This window comes from Colletotrichum costaricense, assembly GCF_030867565.1.
Source record: "Colletotrichum costaricense strain IMI 309622 chromosome Unknown Scaffold_8.1, whole genome shotgun sequence".
In the NCBI taxonomy this organism is placed as follows: Eukaryota; Fungi; Ascomycota; class Sordariomycetes; order Glomerellales; family Glomerellaceae; genus Colletotrichum; species Colletotrichum costaricense.
In genome coordinates, this window is record NW_026848237.1 from 2,392,947 (window position 1) to 2,411,581 (window position 18,635).

At 54.0% G+C, this 18,635-nt stretch overlaps 6 protein-coding genes across 6 annotated transcripts; 1 reads left to right on the forward strand and 5 right to left on the reverse strand.

The window, feature by feature from the left end:
- Window positions 1–791: 791 nt before the first annotated feature.
- Window positions 792–2,051, reverse strand: CCOS01_08812 (O-methyltransferase; the record flags this gene model as incomplete). Its single annotated transcript, XM_060456972.1, has 3 exons — window positions 792–1,152; window positions 1,302–1,479; window positions 1,838–2,051. 3 exons carry the CDS (start codon window positions 2,049–2,051, stop codon window positions 792–794), a joined length of 753 nt encoding a protein of 250 aa, XP_060313246.1.
- A 1,962-nt stretch (window positions 2,052–4,013) lies between these two features.
- CCOS01_08813 (uncharacterized protein) lies at window positions 4,014–5,480 on the reverse strand (the record flags this gene model as incomplete). Its single annotated transcript, XM_060456973.1, has 1 exon — window positions 4,014–5,480. The coding sequence occupies one exon, from the start codon at window positions 5,478–5,480 to the stop codon at window positions 4,014–4,016; it is 1,467 nt and encodes a 488-aa protein (XP_060313247.1).
- A 1,099-nt stretch (window positions 5,481–6,579) lies between these two features.
- On the reverse strand, window positions 6,580–7,315 carry CCOS01_08814 (ORMDL family protein; the record flags this gene model as incomplete). The annotated part of the gene is made up of 3 exons (XM_060456974.1): window positions 6,580–6,624; window positions 6,686–7,044; window positions 7,180–7,315. The coding sequence occupies 3 exons, from the start codon at window positions 7,313–7,315 to the stop codon at window positions 6,580–6,582; spliced, it is 540 nt and encodes a 179-aa protein (XP_060313248.1).
- Window positions 7,316–11,177: 3,862 nt separating this feature from the next.
- Window positions 11,178–13,484, forward strand: CCOS01_08815 (zinc knuckle; the record flags this gene model as incomplete). The annotated part of the gene is made up of 1 exon (XM_060456975.1): window positions 11,178–13,484. One exon carries the CDS (start codon window positions 11,178–11,180, stop codon window positions 13,482–13,484), a length of 2,307 nt encoding a protein of 768 aa, XP_060313249.1.
- Window positions 13,485–14,927: 1,443 nt separating this feature from the next.
- CCOS01_08816 (uncharacterized protein) lies at window positions 14,928–15,640 on the reverse strand (the record flags this gene model as incomplete). The annotated part of the gene is made up of 2 exons (XM_060456976.1): window positions 14,928–15,275; window positions 15,482–15,640. Coding segments are annotated over 2 exons (507 nt in total), but the record flags the coding sequence as incomplete, so codon positions are not given.
- Window positions 15,641–17,514: 1,874 nt separating this feature from the next.
- On the reverse strand, window positions 17,515–17,799 carry CCOS01_08817 (uncharacterized protein; the record flags this gene model as incomplete). Its single annotated transcript, XM_060456977.1, has 2 exons — window positions 17,515–17,578; window positions 17,633–17,799. 2 exons carry the CDS (start codon window positions 17,797–17,799, stop codon window positions 17,515–17,517), a joined length of 231 nt encoding a protein of 76 aa, XP_060313251.1.
- Window positions 17,800–18,635: the final 836 nt, after the last annotated feature.

Below are 18,635 nucleotides of genomic sequence, written 5' to 3' on the forward strand. Positions count from 1 at the left end.
AGTGTGTACGGAGGGGACTAGGGAGGACAATGAAGACTCTTCATTTTGAACAAGTTGCTCATTTCGCGCTTGGATGTCTCCCTTTCTGTGTTGGAAGTCGACTGGCTTCAAGCACATGTAAGCTATAATTATATATACACCCACCTCAAGCATCTCAAGACTAACCTCACAAAAGGAGTTGAGTGTTCAACTTAGGAGGTAATTTCGAATACCAGTATTCTTTCCATACGCCTCTGGCTCTGATATGCGAGCCTTACTCTGGTTCCAGGAAGAGGTGGAGAGATAGGCAACCTTCAACATACCCGCTTTTAGGAGAGAGTCTTTGTTCCGATGAAATAACTATCAGCTTGTCGAGCGGCTCGGTATGGCCCGGCCTTGGTTATTCGAAAGGGAGGCCTTTGTGCTTGCACGAAGAGGGTTGAGCGGCAACCTTATAGGGTTCCTATTAACAAAGGAATAGCCATTTGACCCAAGTGAAGCAAGTCTTCTAGAGAGAAGCAAATCATGAAGATCAAGCAGAGAGATCGTGCATTAGGTTGTGACGTCTGGATTGGTTGGTTCATAAATCTTCAGAATCAATACGTGCTAGTTCTGGATTTACCTTGATCTCTCAACTGATTTACATGCCAAATGCCGCCGAGATTTGCCTAGAAAAGGTGGCAAACGAAAGTCTCATAATTTCATAATCGTATCTTCATTTCTACACATCTACTCTAAAGTCCGCAACATCATTTCCCCTTTCCAATCTCCATCATCCCCTGTTTATTTCTTCGCAACATCTCGCATCGCACCTAATCAACCAACCTGGCAAGGTGAACACCATCATACAACGGCATCAACCAAGAATCCAGCCTCGGCTCATCATGCACGGCGCTGTTGAACTCGCGCAGCTTATCCACGTCCTCGGATTTCCAGTACGCTGCGCGTTCGCCCTTCTCGCGCTGCACCCACGGGTTCTCGTCCGAGTCGTCGGCGACGATACCGCGGCGGAGGACGTTGTCCGCGACGATGAGGCCGCCCGCACGAAGGAGACGGTTCTTGCCGTCTTTCTGCGATGCGGCGAGGATGGTGGATAGGTAGGATGGGTATCCTGACTTTTGGGCGTCGATGAAGATTAGGTCGTAGGGTTCTGAGGGGTTCAGGGTTGGTAGGCTGATTTTGAGTGTTAGTTAGGTGGGATGGAGGTGGTCTCTTACAGCCCCTTTAATGCTACCCATCTTCTTCGTTCTTATACGACGAAGGTTTGGTGGCACTAGAGGGGCCGAAAGAGTAGTAATTCGAGCCTTGGAAGGGAATCTCACGTCTCCAGAGCGTCGCCGACAACGACGGACGCGTTCTTGATGTCGTTGGCGGCCCAGGCCTCCTCGGCTTGCTTTGCGTAGTCTGCGCTGAACTCGAGGCCGGTGACAGTGCCTTCTGGTCCTACGGCGTGGGACCAGACCATGCCGGAGTAGCCTACGTAGACGCCGATTTCGAGGACTACGGAGGGGTGATGTTTTGTTAGCATTGGTTTCTGAGTTTTGAGTTGAGTTGCGTGAGAGCCGCGTGTGTCAACCCTGACTCCTTGGCTCCACGAGAATTGGCCGTGGCTAAGACATGAGGCATTGTAGAGAAGGTTGACAACCCCCTGAATTATTCACCTAGATCTCTCTAATATCTCACTTGAGTTCGGACTATGATTGAGTTGAGTTGCTTCACAGGAGACACAGCGTCGCAGGCCCAAAAGCGTCCAACAACTCTCAAGCAAACCCACCGCGTCAAACGCCCTCTCCTCTCTCACCCAAACGCAGAAAGAAAGCGGCAAAACGAGAAAAGAGGTCGATATGAAAGAACGCACTTCTCTTGGCCCCAATAAGCTTCGCAATCCAAATGTGGTTCTGCGCCTGAAAATTGCTAATCATCAACATGGACGTCTCGGGCTGCGTCTTGTCAATGTGGTCGTGGTAGGCGATAATGTGCGCGGGCAGGTCGGTGGAGCGGGACTCGGAATACGTCGTCACGTTGCGCGAGACGGACTCGTTTGGGTAGAGGACCGAGACGGAGGACTTCATCTTTTCTTTGTGCTTGGCTGTGTGACTTTTCTGAAGCTATGAAATGGGCGCGGTTTTCTTGGATATTGGAAGAATCAAAGTTGTCTAGTAAGAGTGTTGTCGTTTTGTGAGACGTTATGAGGATGAGGTGAGCTGGTTGATCTGGATCGAGTCAGGTGGATCGCAACGGGACCATTCGTCGGCACTCCTCGTCAAACAAGTGTATGAAGTGCAAAAGTTGTGATTTCCAAACAGAGAAACCAGAATGGTAAAAGAGAGAGAGAGAGCCTGGTGTATTTATGCCAAGTATGAAGTTCCCAAACGACCCCCCTCCCCTCCTCCCCCGCCAAACGTCGCGTTGGCGTCGATTGTTAAGTCATCCTCTCATACCTTAGATGACAAGTGACAACCACGGACATCGTGTCACAACAACCCCGGTCCCATCCCGCGCGCGGAACAGGTGGACATGAAGAGCAAACGTCGCGCCCTAGTTCCGAGAGCTGAAGCAGAGATCGACCCCTCCATTCATGGGTGCGGGTTCCACCCCCACCTCTTTCCATCCCCCGCATTCGGAGCAAGATGCCGGTTGTCGAGTGTGGTCAGTAGGTAGCGTCCCCCGGTTGCGCAATCGCCCACATTCACCACCCCCCGCCAGAAGGTATAGAAGACTCCAATGGCAGTCAAAGAATATCCGTACCGGACATAAGTGAGGTAGAAGTAACCAGTTAACCTGCCTGTTCGGCCGAAGTCGCCATGAAAGCTCGGCTCGGCGATTGGGTGCCTTGATGGAGCACACAAGTCAGTCTGCTTCGTTCGGACTTACTTCTTCAGACGACGAGGCGCTTGGTGGATCTATCTTTACCCAACCAACCGCATCGAACTGCTACAACTTCCACGTCTAGAAATCGTCGGGCCTGACACACGGCACTTTTGGAGAGGAGGGGGGGTTGTAGTTACTTTTGTAAGGTTACTTCGATATCGGCCCTCCAATATCGGCCCTCCATTTTCGCCGCATTCTTGCCCACTTGGGGAATTGCTACCCTTTTACTTTTTGTACTTTTTTTTTGACAGGTGCTTGTTTTACAGCGGGAGGTTAATCTTGCAGTTCGATTTGAGAGAGGCGGAACGGGCAAACATTGCATCTGCCTGCACGACATCATGCGAACTTTGGATTAAATCCGTACCGGCCGAAGAAGAAAAGGAAAAAAAAGGAGTTGGGATGGAAGGGAAGTTTTTGGAAACGGGTTACAGACGCGCTCGGTGCCGTTGCGGCGTGACTATCTACTGCTTGAGGTACCTTACTCCCGAGGTTCCTTATTTGAGTATCTTACAGACCACACCGCACCATCCCATGACAAATGCCGTTTCTGTTTCGGGAAGGAGGGGCGGTTCCGAGGGACGACTACTACAGCAAGGCGATTCTTCAGTGACATTGTAAAGAACCACATCAAAAACCCAAATTGCTGACTTATCTACGTAACGGCGTTTTGCACTCAACCTTTCTCTTGAACACATACCGTGCTTAATAGCTGCGCGTAACCTGTTTTCTCCTAAGTTCACTTTCTCATCAAGGGCAAATCCAGTCATAAAGTGGTTTCCAAAGTGTTGTATTAAGGCGGGGAACTTTAATGTCTAGTGACCTAATTAACAAAAAACTACACAACTAGAAACAAAAACCCTCCGCGATATATCTAGCACCAAAGAGACGGAGCGACAGGAAGTTACTCCTGACAGAATCGAGTCTTTTGTTGCCCCAAAATCCCACGCCAAGGGCTGATGATTCTCATATGCTCTTCCGCTCAACACTTTCCCCTCCCTTTTCTCTTCAAGAACAACGACCACTGATCTCCATATCATACGCTTCACCTCAGAGGCAGGAGTCTACTTGTTTCCAGTAACTGCTTTCCAGTAGCTACTCTGCAGTGGGTCATACCCCTCACAGGCACCTTTGTAAAAGCGTCTTCCGTTAGTTGATAGAGACACTTAGAGGAAGAAGGCGGCGACCAGGAGAGCACCGGCAAGCGTGAGAGGCGCCTTGACGTAGCTGCCGCCAGCGGTGACGACCGTGGAGGGCTTGCCTCCAGTGGTAGATGGCTGGGTGGGAGGCTGCGCCGGAGTCTGGGCGGGAGGCTGCGCGGGCGGCTGAGCGGGCTGCGTGGGAGGCTGCGCGGGAGGTTGCGCGGGAGGTTGCGCGGGAGGTTGCGCGGGAGGTTGCGCAGGGGGCTGAGCCGGAGGCTGCGAAGGGGGTTGAGAAGGAGGTTGCGCTGGAGGCTGAGAAGGAGGTTGAGAAGGAGGTTGCGCTGGAGGCTGAGAAGGAGGTTGAGAAGGCGGTTGCGCTGGAGGCTGAGCGGGAGGCTGCGAGGGAACAGTGGCAGGCTTGTTCGCAGTGACGGTAGAGTTTTGGTAACGGACTCTGGTGACCGTAGGGCAAGGCGTGCTCGAGGCCTGAGGGGTGACGGGAACAGCCTTCTGCGAAGACGCGACGACAACGACGGAGGCCGAAGACGCAGGCGGCACAGCGCGCTGGGAGGAGACCACGACAACGGGCTTGGAGGAAGATGAAACGGCTTTCTGCGAAGACAGGACAACGACGACGGCAGAGGTGGTGGCCTTGGCGGTCGTGGTGGTCTTGGGCTTCTGGGAAGTCGTCACCTTCTTGGTGGCCGAAGTGCAAGGGGTTGTGGCGTTATGACGGCGGCTGGAGGTTACCACTACCTTGGAAGAGGTCTTGGGCTTGTGGGTGGTTGAGGGCTTCTTCGAGCTGGAGGAAGACTTGCCGGAGGAAGACTTGCAGGGGGTGGTTGTGGGCTTCTTAGAAGTGGAAGACACACAGGGGGTAGTGGTCTTCTTGGTTGAAGTGCTGCAAGGTGTGGGTGAAGGCTTCTTGGAGGTGGTGCAAGGAGTCGTTGTGGACTTCTTGGAAGTAGAGCAAGGCGTGGACGTTGGCTTCTTAGAGGTCGTGCAAGGAGTGGTGGTAGACTTCTTAGACGTAGAGCAAGGCGTCGTGGTGGGCTTCTTAGACGTAGAGCAAGGCGTCGTGGTGGGCTTCTTGGAGGTGGTGCAAGGCGTCGTGGTGGGCTTCTTAGACGTAGAGCAAGGCGTCGTGGTGGGCTTCTTAGACGTAGAGCAAGGCGTCGTGGTGGGCTTCTTAGACGTAGAGCACGGAGTAGGCGTGGGCTTCCTGGTGGAAGTGGTGCAAGGGGTAGTCGTGGAGGTGGTCGTGCAAGGCTGGGTGACGGTGACGACCTTTGTGCTCCAAGTCCAGGTCGGCCGGCCGGGGCCGGGCACAAAGACCCGGGACACGGTCGTCTCGAAGATGGTCTGCGGGTCCAGGGGCACGGCGGGGAAGTCGGGCTGCGACGGCTGCCAGCCGGCCGGACGGGTCGAGGTGAACATCTGGGACTGGGCCAGTCCGGAGAGGACGGCAACGGCGATGGCGGTGACCCTCATGATGTCTGAGAAGGGGGGTAAGGTGGGAAATGAGAGAAAATGGTAAAAACGATTGACTGAGAGACGAAGTGAAAGGTTCCCGCCTTCCCTACACGATGACAGTGAGCGAGTGACTGATGAATCGGATGAGGATGAAAGAGGAGAAAGTCTGGAGTCTACTCTTCGACTCGCTTTACTTATAACCGTCGGCCTGGTGGCCTTCGGCGACCTTGATCCTTGATAGTCCTTCATGTCTGCATGGCTTGTTGAGTATCGGTTTCTCATGATGTCGGAAAGAGAGTTTGGGCCGGATGGAGCAACAATCAGACACCGGGGCTCAACATGAAGTTCGTAGACCTCAGGGTTGTGAAGCCATCGAAGCTTATGCAGAAAGCTTCTCCCACTTGATCCACTTGGGACGCAAGCTCCTCCTCCTTCCTCCAGATTGACGGAGCCAAATATCGATGGCAACAAGTCAAGGTTTTTTCTTCAAGCCACTGGAACCTCTGCGGAATATCTCAAGGCGCCGTTCTGGAGCTAGACAGCCAGGCCAGGTTGCTTGCGAATACGGTCTCCCATGAGAGAAACATTGGTTTTGGCGAGTAAGAGCACTGGAGGGCGCGAGTGGTTGAAGTCTTTTCACGCATTGCCGACACAATTGGCGCTCACTATACGATCTTGATGGGGCAGCTGCATGTTTGAACCTGTGCTTGGAAATTGATGAAAACGCTTGGGTACATATTGGTGGCGGGACCTCTATCGGACCTCTTCCATCATTTGGTAGCCTGCCATTCGCTTTTCGTGATAATTCTGCAGCGCACCGTATACCTTTGGTCATGATACTCGACACCCACAGCTTGTTGACTCCGATGAGCGGCGTCCGTAGTTGTGACTCGAAAACGGAAGAGTGGTGATTTGTGCACCTTGACGGAGCTCTCGACGCGGTCGAAAAGCCTTGCGCTTGTTGTCTCCAAGCTCCCCTCAGCATCTGCAGTCTGCAATGCTCAGCTCTGTGTGTTCCGTGTCGGACCATGCTCGCTATGTATGCCTTCTGTCGACTCCATTCTTTCCCACTCTCGGAACACGCTTCCCAGAACCTAACGCCATATTGCCGCGCATTTTAGTAATCGGAGTCATTGAACAGACCGAACCGCATCCGGTGGCTCTGCGTACGTTGTCAGCTTTGAACTTTGTATGTCCTGTGTCAAGAAAGGGGGAAAACATACAAAAGGCAGCTTGGGGATGACAACTGCCAACACAGCCAAGAAGTTGATGCTAAAGTAGGCGAGGTCGTAGTGCGTGTAATGCGTGCTGAGGAGGAACAGCACGATTGGCACGCTGAGCAAAAACTTCTTGGCGGGTGTGTATTGAGCCCCATCGTCGATTTGTTCCCACATGTTCAGGTTATCAAAAGCACCGCCGTTGAACTCGAATGGCACGCCGCGAACGTAATGAAACATGATGTAGGATCCAAACATGTACGAGATATTCGTCAGAGTCCAGGATGTCTCCTGTGACACGCCCGGCATGACATCGTAGAATATCTTCAAGCAAAGGATGAGGACGAAATGGATTGTCCACGCGCCTGTAGACGGTGATTGTCAGTTCCTGTTTTCCTACCTTCCAATGGGACTAGATGAGCTGGCACGCGACCAAAGCAAAGAGAATGGAAAGGGGCCATGGGATAGCTTCCGATCAGGGAGCTTCGCGCGGGGCTCACCTTTGGCATTGACCCAGTTCGCATTGAGGTTGGGCACGACGGCCTGGTCGCTTATCTGCTCGAGTGTCTCTTGGGGTTCGTAATGGACCTGGAGGATACTGCTAGATCTCCTTCTGCGGGCACCGGGTTCCGCCATTGCTCTGTACGATCCGCTGCCACTTCGCGGAGGATTTGTGGCCGCGTCGTACGAGACGGTGCGAGAGAGGAGGATTGGGGAAGACAGTTTGGCGGTGTTGAAGGGGGCGTTGGGGTGCGAGTTGGGTTTTGTGGGTGGAATGGAAGAGGGGAAAGTCTCTGCGGGCTCTCGGGATCGTCGTCGGCGTCCTCGTGATGCTGGGGTTCGGCGGAGTGATGAATTTGTCGTGTGCTGGCGGCCCCCTTGATGATGTCACGGGGAAAGCGAGCAGCAATTGACGTTACGTTGAGTTTGATGTTGATGCAGGTGTTGTATATAGGAGATGCTGGGACTGAATGTGGTTGAAATTTGATGGAAGCGAGAGTAGAGAAAAAGGTGTCGTCGGGACAGTCGAAGAGAAGCGAGAGCGAGATTCTGGCTGCGAATGTTGGGGATGCCGTCGTCGTAATAGTCTACTTGGCAATGGGATGAAGGAGAGGATGGGACATTTTCCCTTAGATATTCATAGTAGGGTAGCAGCAGCAGCAGCCAGCGGAACGGGGGCACTCAACTGGGGGGTGGAGGGAGGAGGACAAAAAAGAATGGGGCTATTGGACAGTCCCCGACAAGGCCACGGCACAGGGCCTCAGGTGCAGGGCAGCTGCGCGTGCAGGCAATGGGAACCAGGCACAGTGAAGACTCCACTCATCCACTCCTTCCCAGCAAAAGACACGACAGGACAAACTTGAGATTGGGATCCGAGCCGACAGACAGCTACAGACAGCACCAGTTCCCTTCACCTTCCCAGTTCATGGCAGCCAGTGCCAGCCGACACGAGCGTACCGAGAGGAGGACACATTGATGCGGACGACGGGCATGGAGCCCACCCCACCCGGTCAGGGTCGTTCAGGGGACCACCCCAATTTCAGCGGGTACGGGAGACTTGGAGAGGGGGAGTTACATACAGTACAAGCACTGGCAGGTCCTGATGGAAGAAAGAGACGGGAACTGACTGGATGGACGGGACGCAAAGGCTCCGGAACCAAAGGAGGACTGGACGGAATTGGACCTGGACCAGGGACACCTGCGTTCACAGGAGAGAAAACAGAGCGGGAAGCAGGGCAGGCATTCCCGCCTCTGGGAGCCGTAGAAGGTATGTGCGGATGGCATGGGAAGCCCGCCACTATCTCGCTCTCAACTTGCAAAGAGGCTCTTGCACCTTATCGCCTTGGCCCAGGAAGCTTTTCCACCAGGTGCGACATGCCCAGCCGGTACACACACCCGACGATATGCTGCTCGATTTGACAACCTTCTCCCTCCCCCACCATCGAAGAAGAAGAAGAAAAGAAGGGACTCTGATCGTTGCATACAGATCCTCCCCCAGCTCCCACATACAGCACACGGCATACGGCACGCGCACAACCCTGCCGAGAGCACGGCTCCACGGCTATGTAGACTAAGCACGAGAAAAGATCGAATACCTACCTGCATTCTCCGTACATACAGCGACGCGTCCCGCGGGAAGGGCACTGATGGCCGACGTGAAGCACAGCCAGCCAGACAGACGGTCAGACTCAGACCCAACATGCCACTGTCCTGCCGCACAGATATCCGTACTGTAAGCTCCCCTGCGTTTCCTGGCCCGGCCAATCGTGTTGCAGGATGGATAGCGCAGGACGGAGGCCGGAGCAGCATGCGGCGTAGGTTCACAGGCGCATTTGCTAGCGAATTGGGGCCAGGAAGGGGTTTCCCTGGCCACATTCAACTAGGAAGATGCCCCTATTTCCGACATTTAGTGACGGCAAATCGGTGGTCAATGGCCATTGGGGAGGATGAGATACAGCAAGCAATGAGCAGACTGGCCAGATGTGGAAGCACTCTCACACCCATCCGGATACAACCGCTGGATCGACCCTATCACACAGGACCGCCTACATACGCGGCATGAACATGCCATCCAGGACTGAAGAGAGGCTAAGCTTTGTTGAGCCGGAAGGAGCACAGCAACAGCAGAGCAGCACGATCATATACGGCCCATGCGTGCCATCTTCTCTTCGCCTCACATCATGACATGGATCACATCACACCTGGGGTTCCCGGCGTCTGGTCATCGTTTCCAGATTTGCGTACGGAGACGGATGGAGGCGCGCAAAGAAGGACGATGGCGGCATGGACCCTCCTCCCCAAGTTGTCTATGCCGTCCCAGATTCCGTATTCTGTACTCCGTACTTGTCTTCCCCAAGACATACGGTGTTACTCGTTTTCTTCCCACCTTTCCGCTCCTCGATTTGACAAAAGTCATCGTTATCTGAGCTAAATCTGTCGCCCTCGGTCTCCACTAAGCGGGCTGTGCGACACTTTATTGCCTGTAGTGGTTCGTTGCGTTGCGTGGGATGGACGGATAGGCAAGAAAAGGAGACGTGGAATTCCTGGACATCCGGGATATCTCACCGAACCACACAAAGTGCGTCACTGATGGAATGCCAAAGTTTCTTGTCCACATTAGGCCCGACCCCTGGTCACGTCTGCCGATATCGAGCTGTTGCAACACGCATAGGCGCAGACGTTTAGCCAGCTGATGTTGTAGAGATACGTGAATACTAAACTACATTCGAGCCCATTACTCATTGCAGCTTCATACTCGCGGGTAAATTCGTGGCGTGTCTTGCGCCCGGACGACGCGAAGTTCCAACACGCAATGCCGTGGTCACACTTTGGACAGAAAGCAGCAGATTCATGAGACCACGATATGCCCGTTCAAAGGTGTCGCATAATACCATACCTTTCCTATGGGCCATCCATTGAACCCCTCCAACTCTTGCCCCAGTTTGTGTAACTCGTCCGCCTGCCATTGTCGACGCTTGGTCCAGGTGGCAGGTGTGCAGAAAAGTTCTAGCCTCATTTCCGACCACCAGGATCTCATTTCTACTTTCCTCAGTTCTGCGGGTTGCGGATTGGATGTTTGTAATTAGATGAAAATCGATAGGCCCGAGGTGCCAATTCTAGAAGCATTCACTTTCGCTTCCGAGTTTCTGCTTTGCAAAATGACACCGACCAGTCCGACACCGCCTCAGGTGGGCACCGACCTGTAATTAGTGAAGGTCCCAGGTTTGACAGGGCAATCAGTCGGGTCCCCTGGTTAAGCGAGGAGAAAGGGACCTGCCTTACATAATGACTGAGGTGAGAGATGCAAATTGGCACTGTGCCGTGGCCCGCACCTCTGAAAAATCGAAAAAGCGAGGCGAGGTGTCAAGGTGTCTACGGAAAGACGGGACCCGGCAGCACAGGTAGTGAAGACCGGCAGGCAGAGTCAGCCGCGGCCAGGTGCAAGAGGTCCGGCGCGTCGGTTTGGCGACACAAACGCGGTTATTCTTCGGCCGGCCGTTTTTTTGTGACGTCTGGTCTGCTGTGGGTACCCGACAAACAACCCTGCATACAATTTTTGATCAGAGGAAACGGCGGTCTTTTCCTGTTGATGCCGAACGACGTCGAGAGATACTGACCGTTGAGGTTTTATCCGTTCCCACTCAAGCACTCCGATCGCTGGATTTGAGCAAGTCTATCCGCCGGCGAGTTCCCAGCGGATCGGAATTAGGGTTTCTAGGTGCGACCGAGCATTGCCATCCTCAGGCAAATCGCGAATTCTCATGACCTTGGAGTTGTGATTCACATTCTCATTTGCCGGACACACGAATGCGAAATATTCCAACTTGGGAAAGACATCACGTTTTCCCGGAGTATTCCAGCACGGCACCCACTCATTTGAACACCTGACCCCTCAAAGTAAGGCATTGGAGAGACGTCGAATTTTGGTACAGCGTGGTATATCTTACAGTACACCGCAGTCACTGAATTTTCACACACCGCCATCAAGCGCTACATCATGGAGACATCAGAGTCAGCAGCACAAGCCGTTCCGGTGCTTAGCACTGGCAACGATGCCAAGCGAGTATCGAAGAAGCGGTCGCTGGAAGACGTTGAGCAGGGAGATATGATGCCCAACGGATCACAATCTCATCGGGCCTCATCGCATGAGCCCGAGGCCAAGCGAGCGAGAACGGAGCAAATCGGTCAATCAGTCGAGCAGGATGTGTCAATGGACTCGGAAGGCGCCGATGAAGGCGAGCTGGAGGAAGACGGAGAGGTTCTACCTTCCGAACCCGAATCCGAAGACCAGAGGGTCGTCGCCGCAGAGAGTGGAGGAAACGCCGGATCTCGCACGCGTTCAAAGGCGTCTTCTTCGGGGGAAGAGTCAGATGCAGGCAGCAAACGGACGACCCGTTCAATGTCGGCGGCGGCGAGTGGCCCATCTCAAGTTGGATGGAATCAAGGCATCACGTCCCAGATCCGGACATCACTTGGAGGGCCCAAGACCAAGGCCGCACCGGTGCCGGCCAAGGTCTCTATTGCTGAGGAGGAAAGCGCGCCTGCTGCCACACCTGCATCCGATTCTCAAGAAGCGCCTGCACCGACCGAGGCAACCGAGCCAGCCCAACCTGCCCAACCGGCATCAAAGGAGCCCAAAATCTCTCGACAGCAGCGAAGAGCCGAAGCCGCCGCTCTCGAGAAAGAAAAGGCACAAAATGAAAAGAGTGCTTTCGTCTATGAGGGTATGACTTTCTTCCAACCCAACAAGAAGACGCTTTTGCAACCAAAGGGAAACAACCTAGGCAGTGGAGTGTGGAGATCCAAGTTTAAGAGCTGGGCCCAGTCATTCATCAGCCGCAATAGCGAGCAGGAGCAGCTGCTCACGCCCGAAATTCTCGTCGCCGCTCTGCAGGACTACATTGCGCATCGGGCGCAGTGGAATAAGAAGAGGCAGTCCCCGGCCGCCACCACCGAGTCACGCAAGCCCGAAACGAGGACTGACATGGCCTCCATCCTGGCGTCGGCTGTGAAGAAGCCTACACGCCAGCTAGGATCGGAAGAGTCGCCCCTGATCATCCACGACGACGAGGACGAGGTCGACGACGACATTCAAAAAGTATCACCTTCCGGTGCCAGACGGGAGTCCAGCGATCAACATTCGGCTACAACACCATCTCAAAACGACGTGGTGGAAGTGGTGGACGACGAGGACGAGGAGATGGAGGAAGAGCAAGGTGAACCTGGACCGGCGATCATGACCGAGGAGGAGGACCTGGAGCAGCAACGAAAGTACTTCCCTGGCCTGGCAGACACCGCCCAGATCTGCGTGTACTGCGCAACTCTCGGACACACCTCGATGGCTTGCCCCAACACTCGTTGCAAGTTCTGCGAACATACCGACCACTTTTCGTGGAACTGCCCTACACGCGAGAGGTGCACTAAGTGTCGCCAGCTCGGCCACGGCAAGACCCAGTGCAAGGAGAAACTCATTCATCTGGATGAGGAGGGTATGGAGTGTGCCCTATGTGGCTCCCAGGCTCATCAGGAGAACGAGTGCGAGAGAGTCTGGCGGTCATACAAGCCTCCGAGGATGATCAAGAAGGTCAAGCCGTTCCCCGCCTTCTGCGGCTTTTGCGGAAACGAGAGCCACTACTCTTCCGATTGTCATCTGAACCGTGACAGACCGAAAAGCGAAACGTGGACGCTCAAGAACAGACACCTCTACGTCGACAAGAACGCAACCGATTGGCCGATCAGCGACTTCGCTAGTCAGCCCCAGAACCCCAAGTTCGCCCCTCTCTCGATCAAGGGCTCTGCAGCCAAGCGAAACCACATCTTCTACCCCGATAGCGACGGGTCGGAGGAGGGCGAGTTCATCAGTCAGAAGGTGAAGCCGCGTGCTCCACTCGGCAACATCCAGATGTCGACCAACCTCCAGATCAACGCCGGCAACTTTGGACCACCACCGCAGACGCAGTCAAACGGGCGCGGTGGCCAGCAGCGAAATGGGTGGTCAGCGCAGCAGCCTCCCCTCCCTCCAGGACCTCCACCTCCAGGTCCGCCACCACAGGGCTCGTACTCGCGAATGTCTAGAAGCCACAACAACCAGTCGCGCCAGCCGGCGAACGGTTTGCCCCCCAAGCCCCCAGCACCGCAGTCGCAGCAACACGGGCGAGCAGGACCGAATCCACCGAAGAAGCAGAGGACAAGGAACCATTCCGGAAACTCCAATGCGGGAGCCGCGCAGCAGCAGCAGAACGGTGGGGGCTCGGCGGCATCGCGCCGAAGGGGCAAGAACAAACGCGGTGGGAAGCAAGGATGAGCGTTTGGAATGATTGGCTAGCGCGCATGCCGTTGGAAAAAGGGGCGTACAGTACGCTGGACGGGATGGATGGGTGTGTCGCGCGACCGCGAGCAAAGGTGGTGCGAAGTCACGGGAAGAGGCGAGGAACATCATGTACGACAAAAGTGTACGAGTTGCGACAAGAAACTCTCGAAGCGAAATCGGAGGGAAGGAGACTCAGACAGCAGCGTGACGATGCGCGACGAAATGCGCGACGACAGCCTTGCCTTTATGGTTGGGTGAACGACTATGGACGAAACTGCGCGGCGAGGGCGGAAGGGGGTGGTGGTTAGCTTTACATTTTGCAAGCGGGAAGATGGAGTTGCGTCGGGCCAATCGTTGCGCATGCGCAAGTTGACGTGGACTGATTTCCTGCACACAACAGTATTCCCTATCTCGGAAGTGGATCAGGGTCATTAGGTTGACCAGAAGCCGGGTGCGGGAGACAGTAGGTGTCTTGGAGAGGACTCGGGATCAGTAGTTTTCTTAATGAACCCCCCCCGGTTATTCGCACAGAAAGCTGGTGGGTTAGAATTACTACTATTTTGCGTTTTATAAACTTTCGTCGTCGGACCTGGTGTGTTTGACCGGCCTGTGGATGGATTTTACATCTGGATTTTGAATTTTTTTTTTTCCCATCACTTGAAGACATGGATTTTGAGTAGCCGAGACCGAAAAGTCTCGTTCTGGGAAACTAACAAGGGATCATGTCGATTTTTGACTCATTGCGAAATGCCACGACATTGGGAAATCATCCCTGGCTGGCCACTTTCGTGGCTGGGGGAGGAAGATTGAATCATTGACGGTGAAGAGGCCGTGTCGTCTAGACGATGCTAACCTGCTCTTTACCGCAAGTTGTTTCGGCATGGGATGGACATAGTCAAGGGTTGGAGGAAAGCGATAGGACAGTTTCCGCGCGGCTTGGGGGGGGGGGGGGGTGGTGTAAGAAGAAAAAGGGGAAAAAAAAAGGATATCGTGGTCTTCTTGTTCCCCGGGGGCGTGTCTATTTTGTTCGTTTTGATGTATGTCGGTAACTTGGTTGAACATGGACGGCGCTTAGGCTTGGTGTGTTAGTCACAATGTCGACCACGTCGTGGGCATTGCCTTGGTTTTTGCACCCTTGGGAAACGCTTGGGCTTCAATATAAAAAATTTGTCGTGGACTTGTTGTGTGGACGGACGAGGGTTTTTGACGATTTGTCGGTGTGTGTGTGCGTGTGTGGTGTGTAAGTGCGTCGTTGCGAACTTGCGGTGCGGTCAGTGTCTGGGGGCTGGGTTAAAGTTGTGGATATGATTTTTTCTTCTTCCTTTTGTTTGAATGTTTGGTTCGTGATGCATGGGTATTTTTTGATGCAGTGGTTTGGTGGATTTTCATAGTGGATATAAGACTAGGAGTTGGGAGACCGGGGATGTTGGGTAGGGGTTATTGGTCTTGGGAGGAAAACGTGGGTTGTGGGTTTTTGATGACGATGGCCTTGTCATTTGGGTATTTGGGCTCTCGAGTCTTGGGTCTTGGGTCTAAGGTCTTGGAAATGTGAGACCGGGGTGTGTTGACAATGGACACCGTGGACCACAGGCCCTCATGGGTTTTGGGAAGAGAAGAGTTCTGTCGCAAAGTTGTGGGATATGTGTTTGGTTCACCGGCGTCGATGGACTCGTTTTGCGATGCTCCGGGACGGCGGGAATGACCAGGAGATGTGCATGACGTGGCTCCAAGGGTCTCTGCTGTCCGTGTCTCTCTTTTACCGCTGGGCTTGGCTGTACCCCTGGTCTGATGATGGATGTAGTACGGATAGACATGGGGAGTTTTGAAAGTTCTTGAGTTGAGAGAAAAAAAGCTTGTGGTTTGTCGGCCGGCATGGCATATGGGATTGGTACTGGGTGTGCGGTTCAATGGTAATGAGACCGGTAGCGAAGGGAGGGTGTGGTTTTTTTGATAATGGGGACGATGCAGTCGTGATGTGGACACCAGGTGACGATCAACCAGGGTTGATTTTTATTGGTCTCACGGATTGTGGTTGTCGGTGTACGTACGGACGGAGTACTGGGGTTGCCTTTAATTATGGGTGATGGGTGAATGGGTGATGGTAGTCTCCAAGGGTTGTCTGTGACTGTGACGGACGGTGTGATGCAAAGTGCTGCGATGCATGGGAGTTGCAAAGGGGAAAGAACAAACGATGCGTTGAGAAGAGTCGAAGCTTTTCAGGGCGGGTTGTTTTGCTGTGCTGTGCTGTGCTGTGTTGTCCGTTTTGGGGGGAGTATGTTGACTAAAGTACTAAGTTAGGTTGATGTACGGAGTATGCATACACGTAGACTTAGACTTAGACTTGAAGTTGACAAGAGAGATCATGGGACGGATTGTATGCAGGTCAGTGACATTTTGTGGCGGGAGTCTGAGAGATGCAGGAAGGGGACCCGGACCCTTGCGCTGTTGCTCAGACCAGACCGTTGACGCGGGCTTGGGATCATGAGGGAGCTGTTTCGAAGAGACTCTACATAATTAGTAAGGTACCCCGAGTTCTTGAGCTTGAGTTGTGGTCTGCAGTCTGTGGTCTGTATCTTTGTTGTGGGTGGTGGTAGTGGTGGTGGTGGTGGTGTTTCGACCTGTAGTTATGTCAGCCCCATTTAGTTCTATGGTAAAGAGGTCGATTTGAGGAATGGTTGTGTGCTTCAATCTGGAGACAGCCGAGCCATTCAAGAGTGCCTTGCCGGCCTGTGGACGAATTGCTGTGGAGTCGTTGGATACTGCATGAGCCATGAGCCATGAGAAGGCCGGCCGGGTGGCCGGGCTACGTCAACCTCCAACCTGGAATTGGAGTTTCGTGGGAAGCGTCTGGGAGAAGGAAAGGATGGGATGCGCCGGTTGATGTCCGAACCCGCAAATGCGCAAACAAATTGTGGGGGTTTCGCATGGGTCGCCGAGTGGACAGACGAACCTTTTGGACGACGTCTCTCACCGCGTGGGATTCGTTCGGTTCTTTCAGTTATTCCTAGGATAAAAGACCAAGGTGATTGGTCAGATTTCAAGCTGGCGACGGTTTCCCGTCTGATCCGCGGTTGATTCGCGGACGAGAGCATTTGCGCGACGGTCCTCACTGGTCAATGGGCGAACGTATGCAGAATGCGGTGGATCGTTGAGAGAGAGAAGAGTCATAACTCTCATCCATCGGCCGTGGCATGCATGGGGGTGTGGTCGAGGGTAGGAGCGGACGACGACGCTAGGTACTGTATCCGCAGACGTACTGCAGCAACGGAAGTGGACTATGCGCGGCAAGTCAACACCCTTGAACCTGCCTTGCCTATGCCTTTGCCTATGCCTATGCTTCTGGCTTCTCTTGCAGTCTTGCTGACCTGGAGCTTTGCCGTTCGTGCGTCCATGTCCGGAAAACCGTACATTTGCCAAGGGGAGACTTACATGGGATAGACGAGGGGTTTTTGGCCACAGCCCTAGCCTCGCACGTCGTCGCCCTGTGTTTCGCGAAAATGGAGGTATGGCCGGCACGGCTGGCTGTTGGATGGATGGTGTGGCGTGGTGTACACTGTAAGGTAGGTTGCCAGCCGAGTGGTGATTAATGTTGTCTTTCACGGGCGAAGGCGGTGGTAGCATCTGGTCGACGGTTTCAAACAAGACTCAGATCATTATGCCACAATGCTGATCAGGTCACCAGAGGTCGGTTCTCCCATCTTTCGAGGGCGAAAGCGAGAGCGGGAAGGCTTCAACACCAAAGCCTCAAGATCGAGACTGTGGACGAACCACGGCAAGAGGGGACCCTTCGTTCCTTTCGAAGTTGATGCATCTTCCATGCTAGCGGGCTCCCTCCTCAGACTACCACGCTACCAGGCTAGGATAGATATATCGCCACGCGGAGGGGAAGCCGAAAACATTGAGTAAGAGGGCTCGAAGGAAACGCCGGACTCTCGAACACATCCTCTACCGTGCCCATGATCATCAAAAGATCCACCCGGCAGACAAGACACTGGGAAGCGAATCCACGGAACCGAAAGGTCCTTCAGTCAGTCAAAGTGGAAACATCAGACGGGGGGGGATCTGCCTCTGTCAAATGCCACAGACACTGTCACACAGGTAGTGTAAAGGTAAGATAGTGTGTGGTCAGCGCTTAGACTTATAACACCCAGCACGAAACGACTGGTCGTCGACGATAGACGCGCTCCCGTAGCTCCCGTCCACCTCCCCAGGCACAGACGCGTACCTTTCGCGTCTCTGGCGAATCATAGCGAGGCTTGTCGTCGGCTGCATGACCAGCCTCCAGGATTTGGGACCAATGGGGTGTCATGTTTGACGTGCCGGTGGAGTTTTTGACCTTAGAGAGTGGAGACATGGCCCGTGAGATCCAGATAGACTTAGAGTTTTGGCGTGGGATAGAGTTCTTATCGATAGCGCTTCTCCCACAATAAGGTAGCCTTTACCTTTTTGGCTTTTGGAGAGAAACGAAAGAAAAGACCACCCATGGGGCCATGACATGCAAGCTCCTGCTGCTGCGCCCGGGGGCTGGCTCGGACGATGGGGCCGGCGACTGGGAACCGGGAATGGGAATATCCAGTCATGGGTACGATAGTAACACCGGACAGGACAGGCCCAGAAAGCCACACAGATCAAAAAGACCACCAAGAGAACCAGCAGGTATCCTGCCATGACCTGCAAAGGCCCGCACCAGATAGACACAAGGCAGTCTCATCCTCGGGACGCTCTCAACCACTGGCACGACTTGAAACAAAGTCCTTGGCGGTCGGGGGATACCCTCAGAACTCAGGAGAGAGAGAGAGGGCTTCTGCTCTGCTTGCGTTTCTGCATTTCTCTGCAGAGCTAATGCAACTCCCTTCCCCTCATGGCCTCTTTGGACTCTTTTCTGACTAGAGGTACCAAGCCCAGATGGCATATTCGTCTCGTCTCCATCTCTCATCCTGCTACCTTGGACTAACGTGGTCGTCCCGCGCGAAGAGTGACAAACGCACAACCAATCACACGACCGCAACACGTCGCCAGCTCGCCATTTCTGGACACTCTTCCTACAAAACCTTGAACCGCATCGGGTGTGTGTGGTGGTGTTGGTGGTGGTGGTGGTGGTGTGGCACGAGCTTTACACGCTTAGCACACGTCCCCCGAATCCAC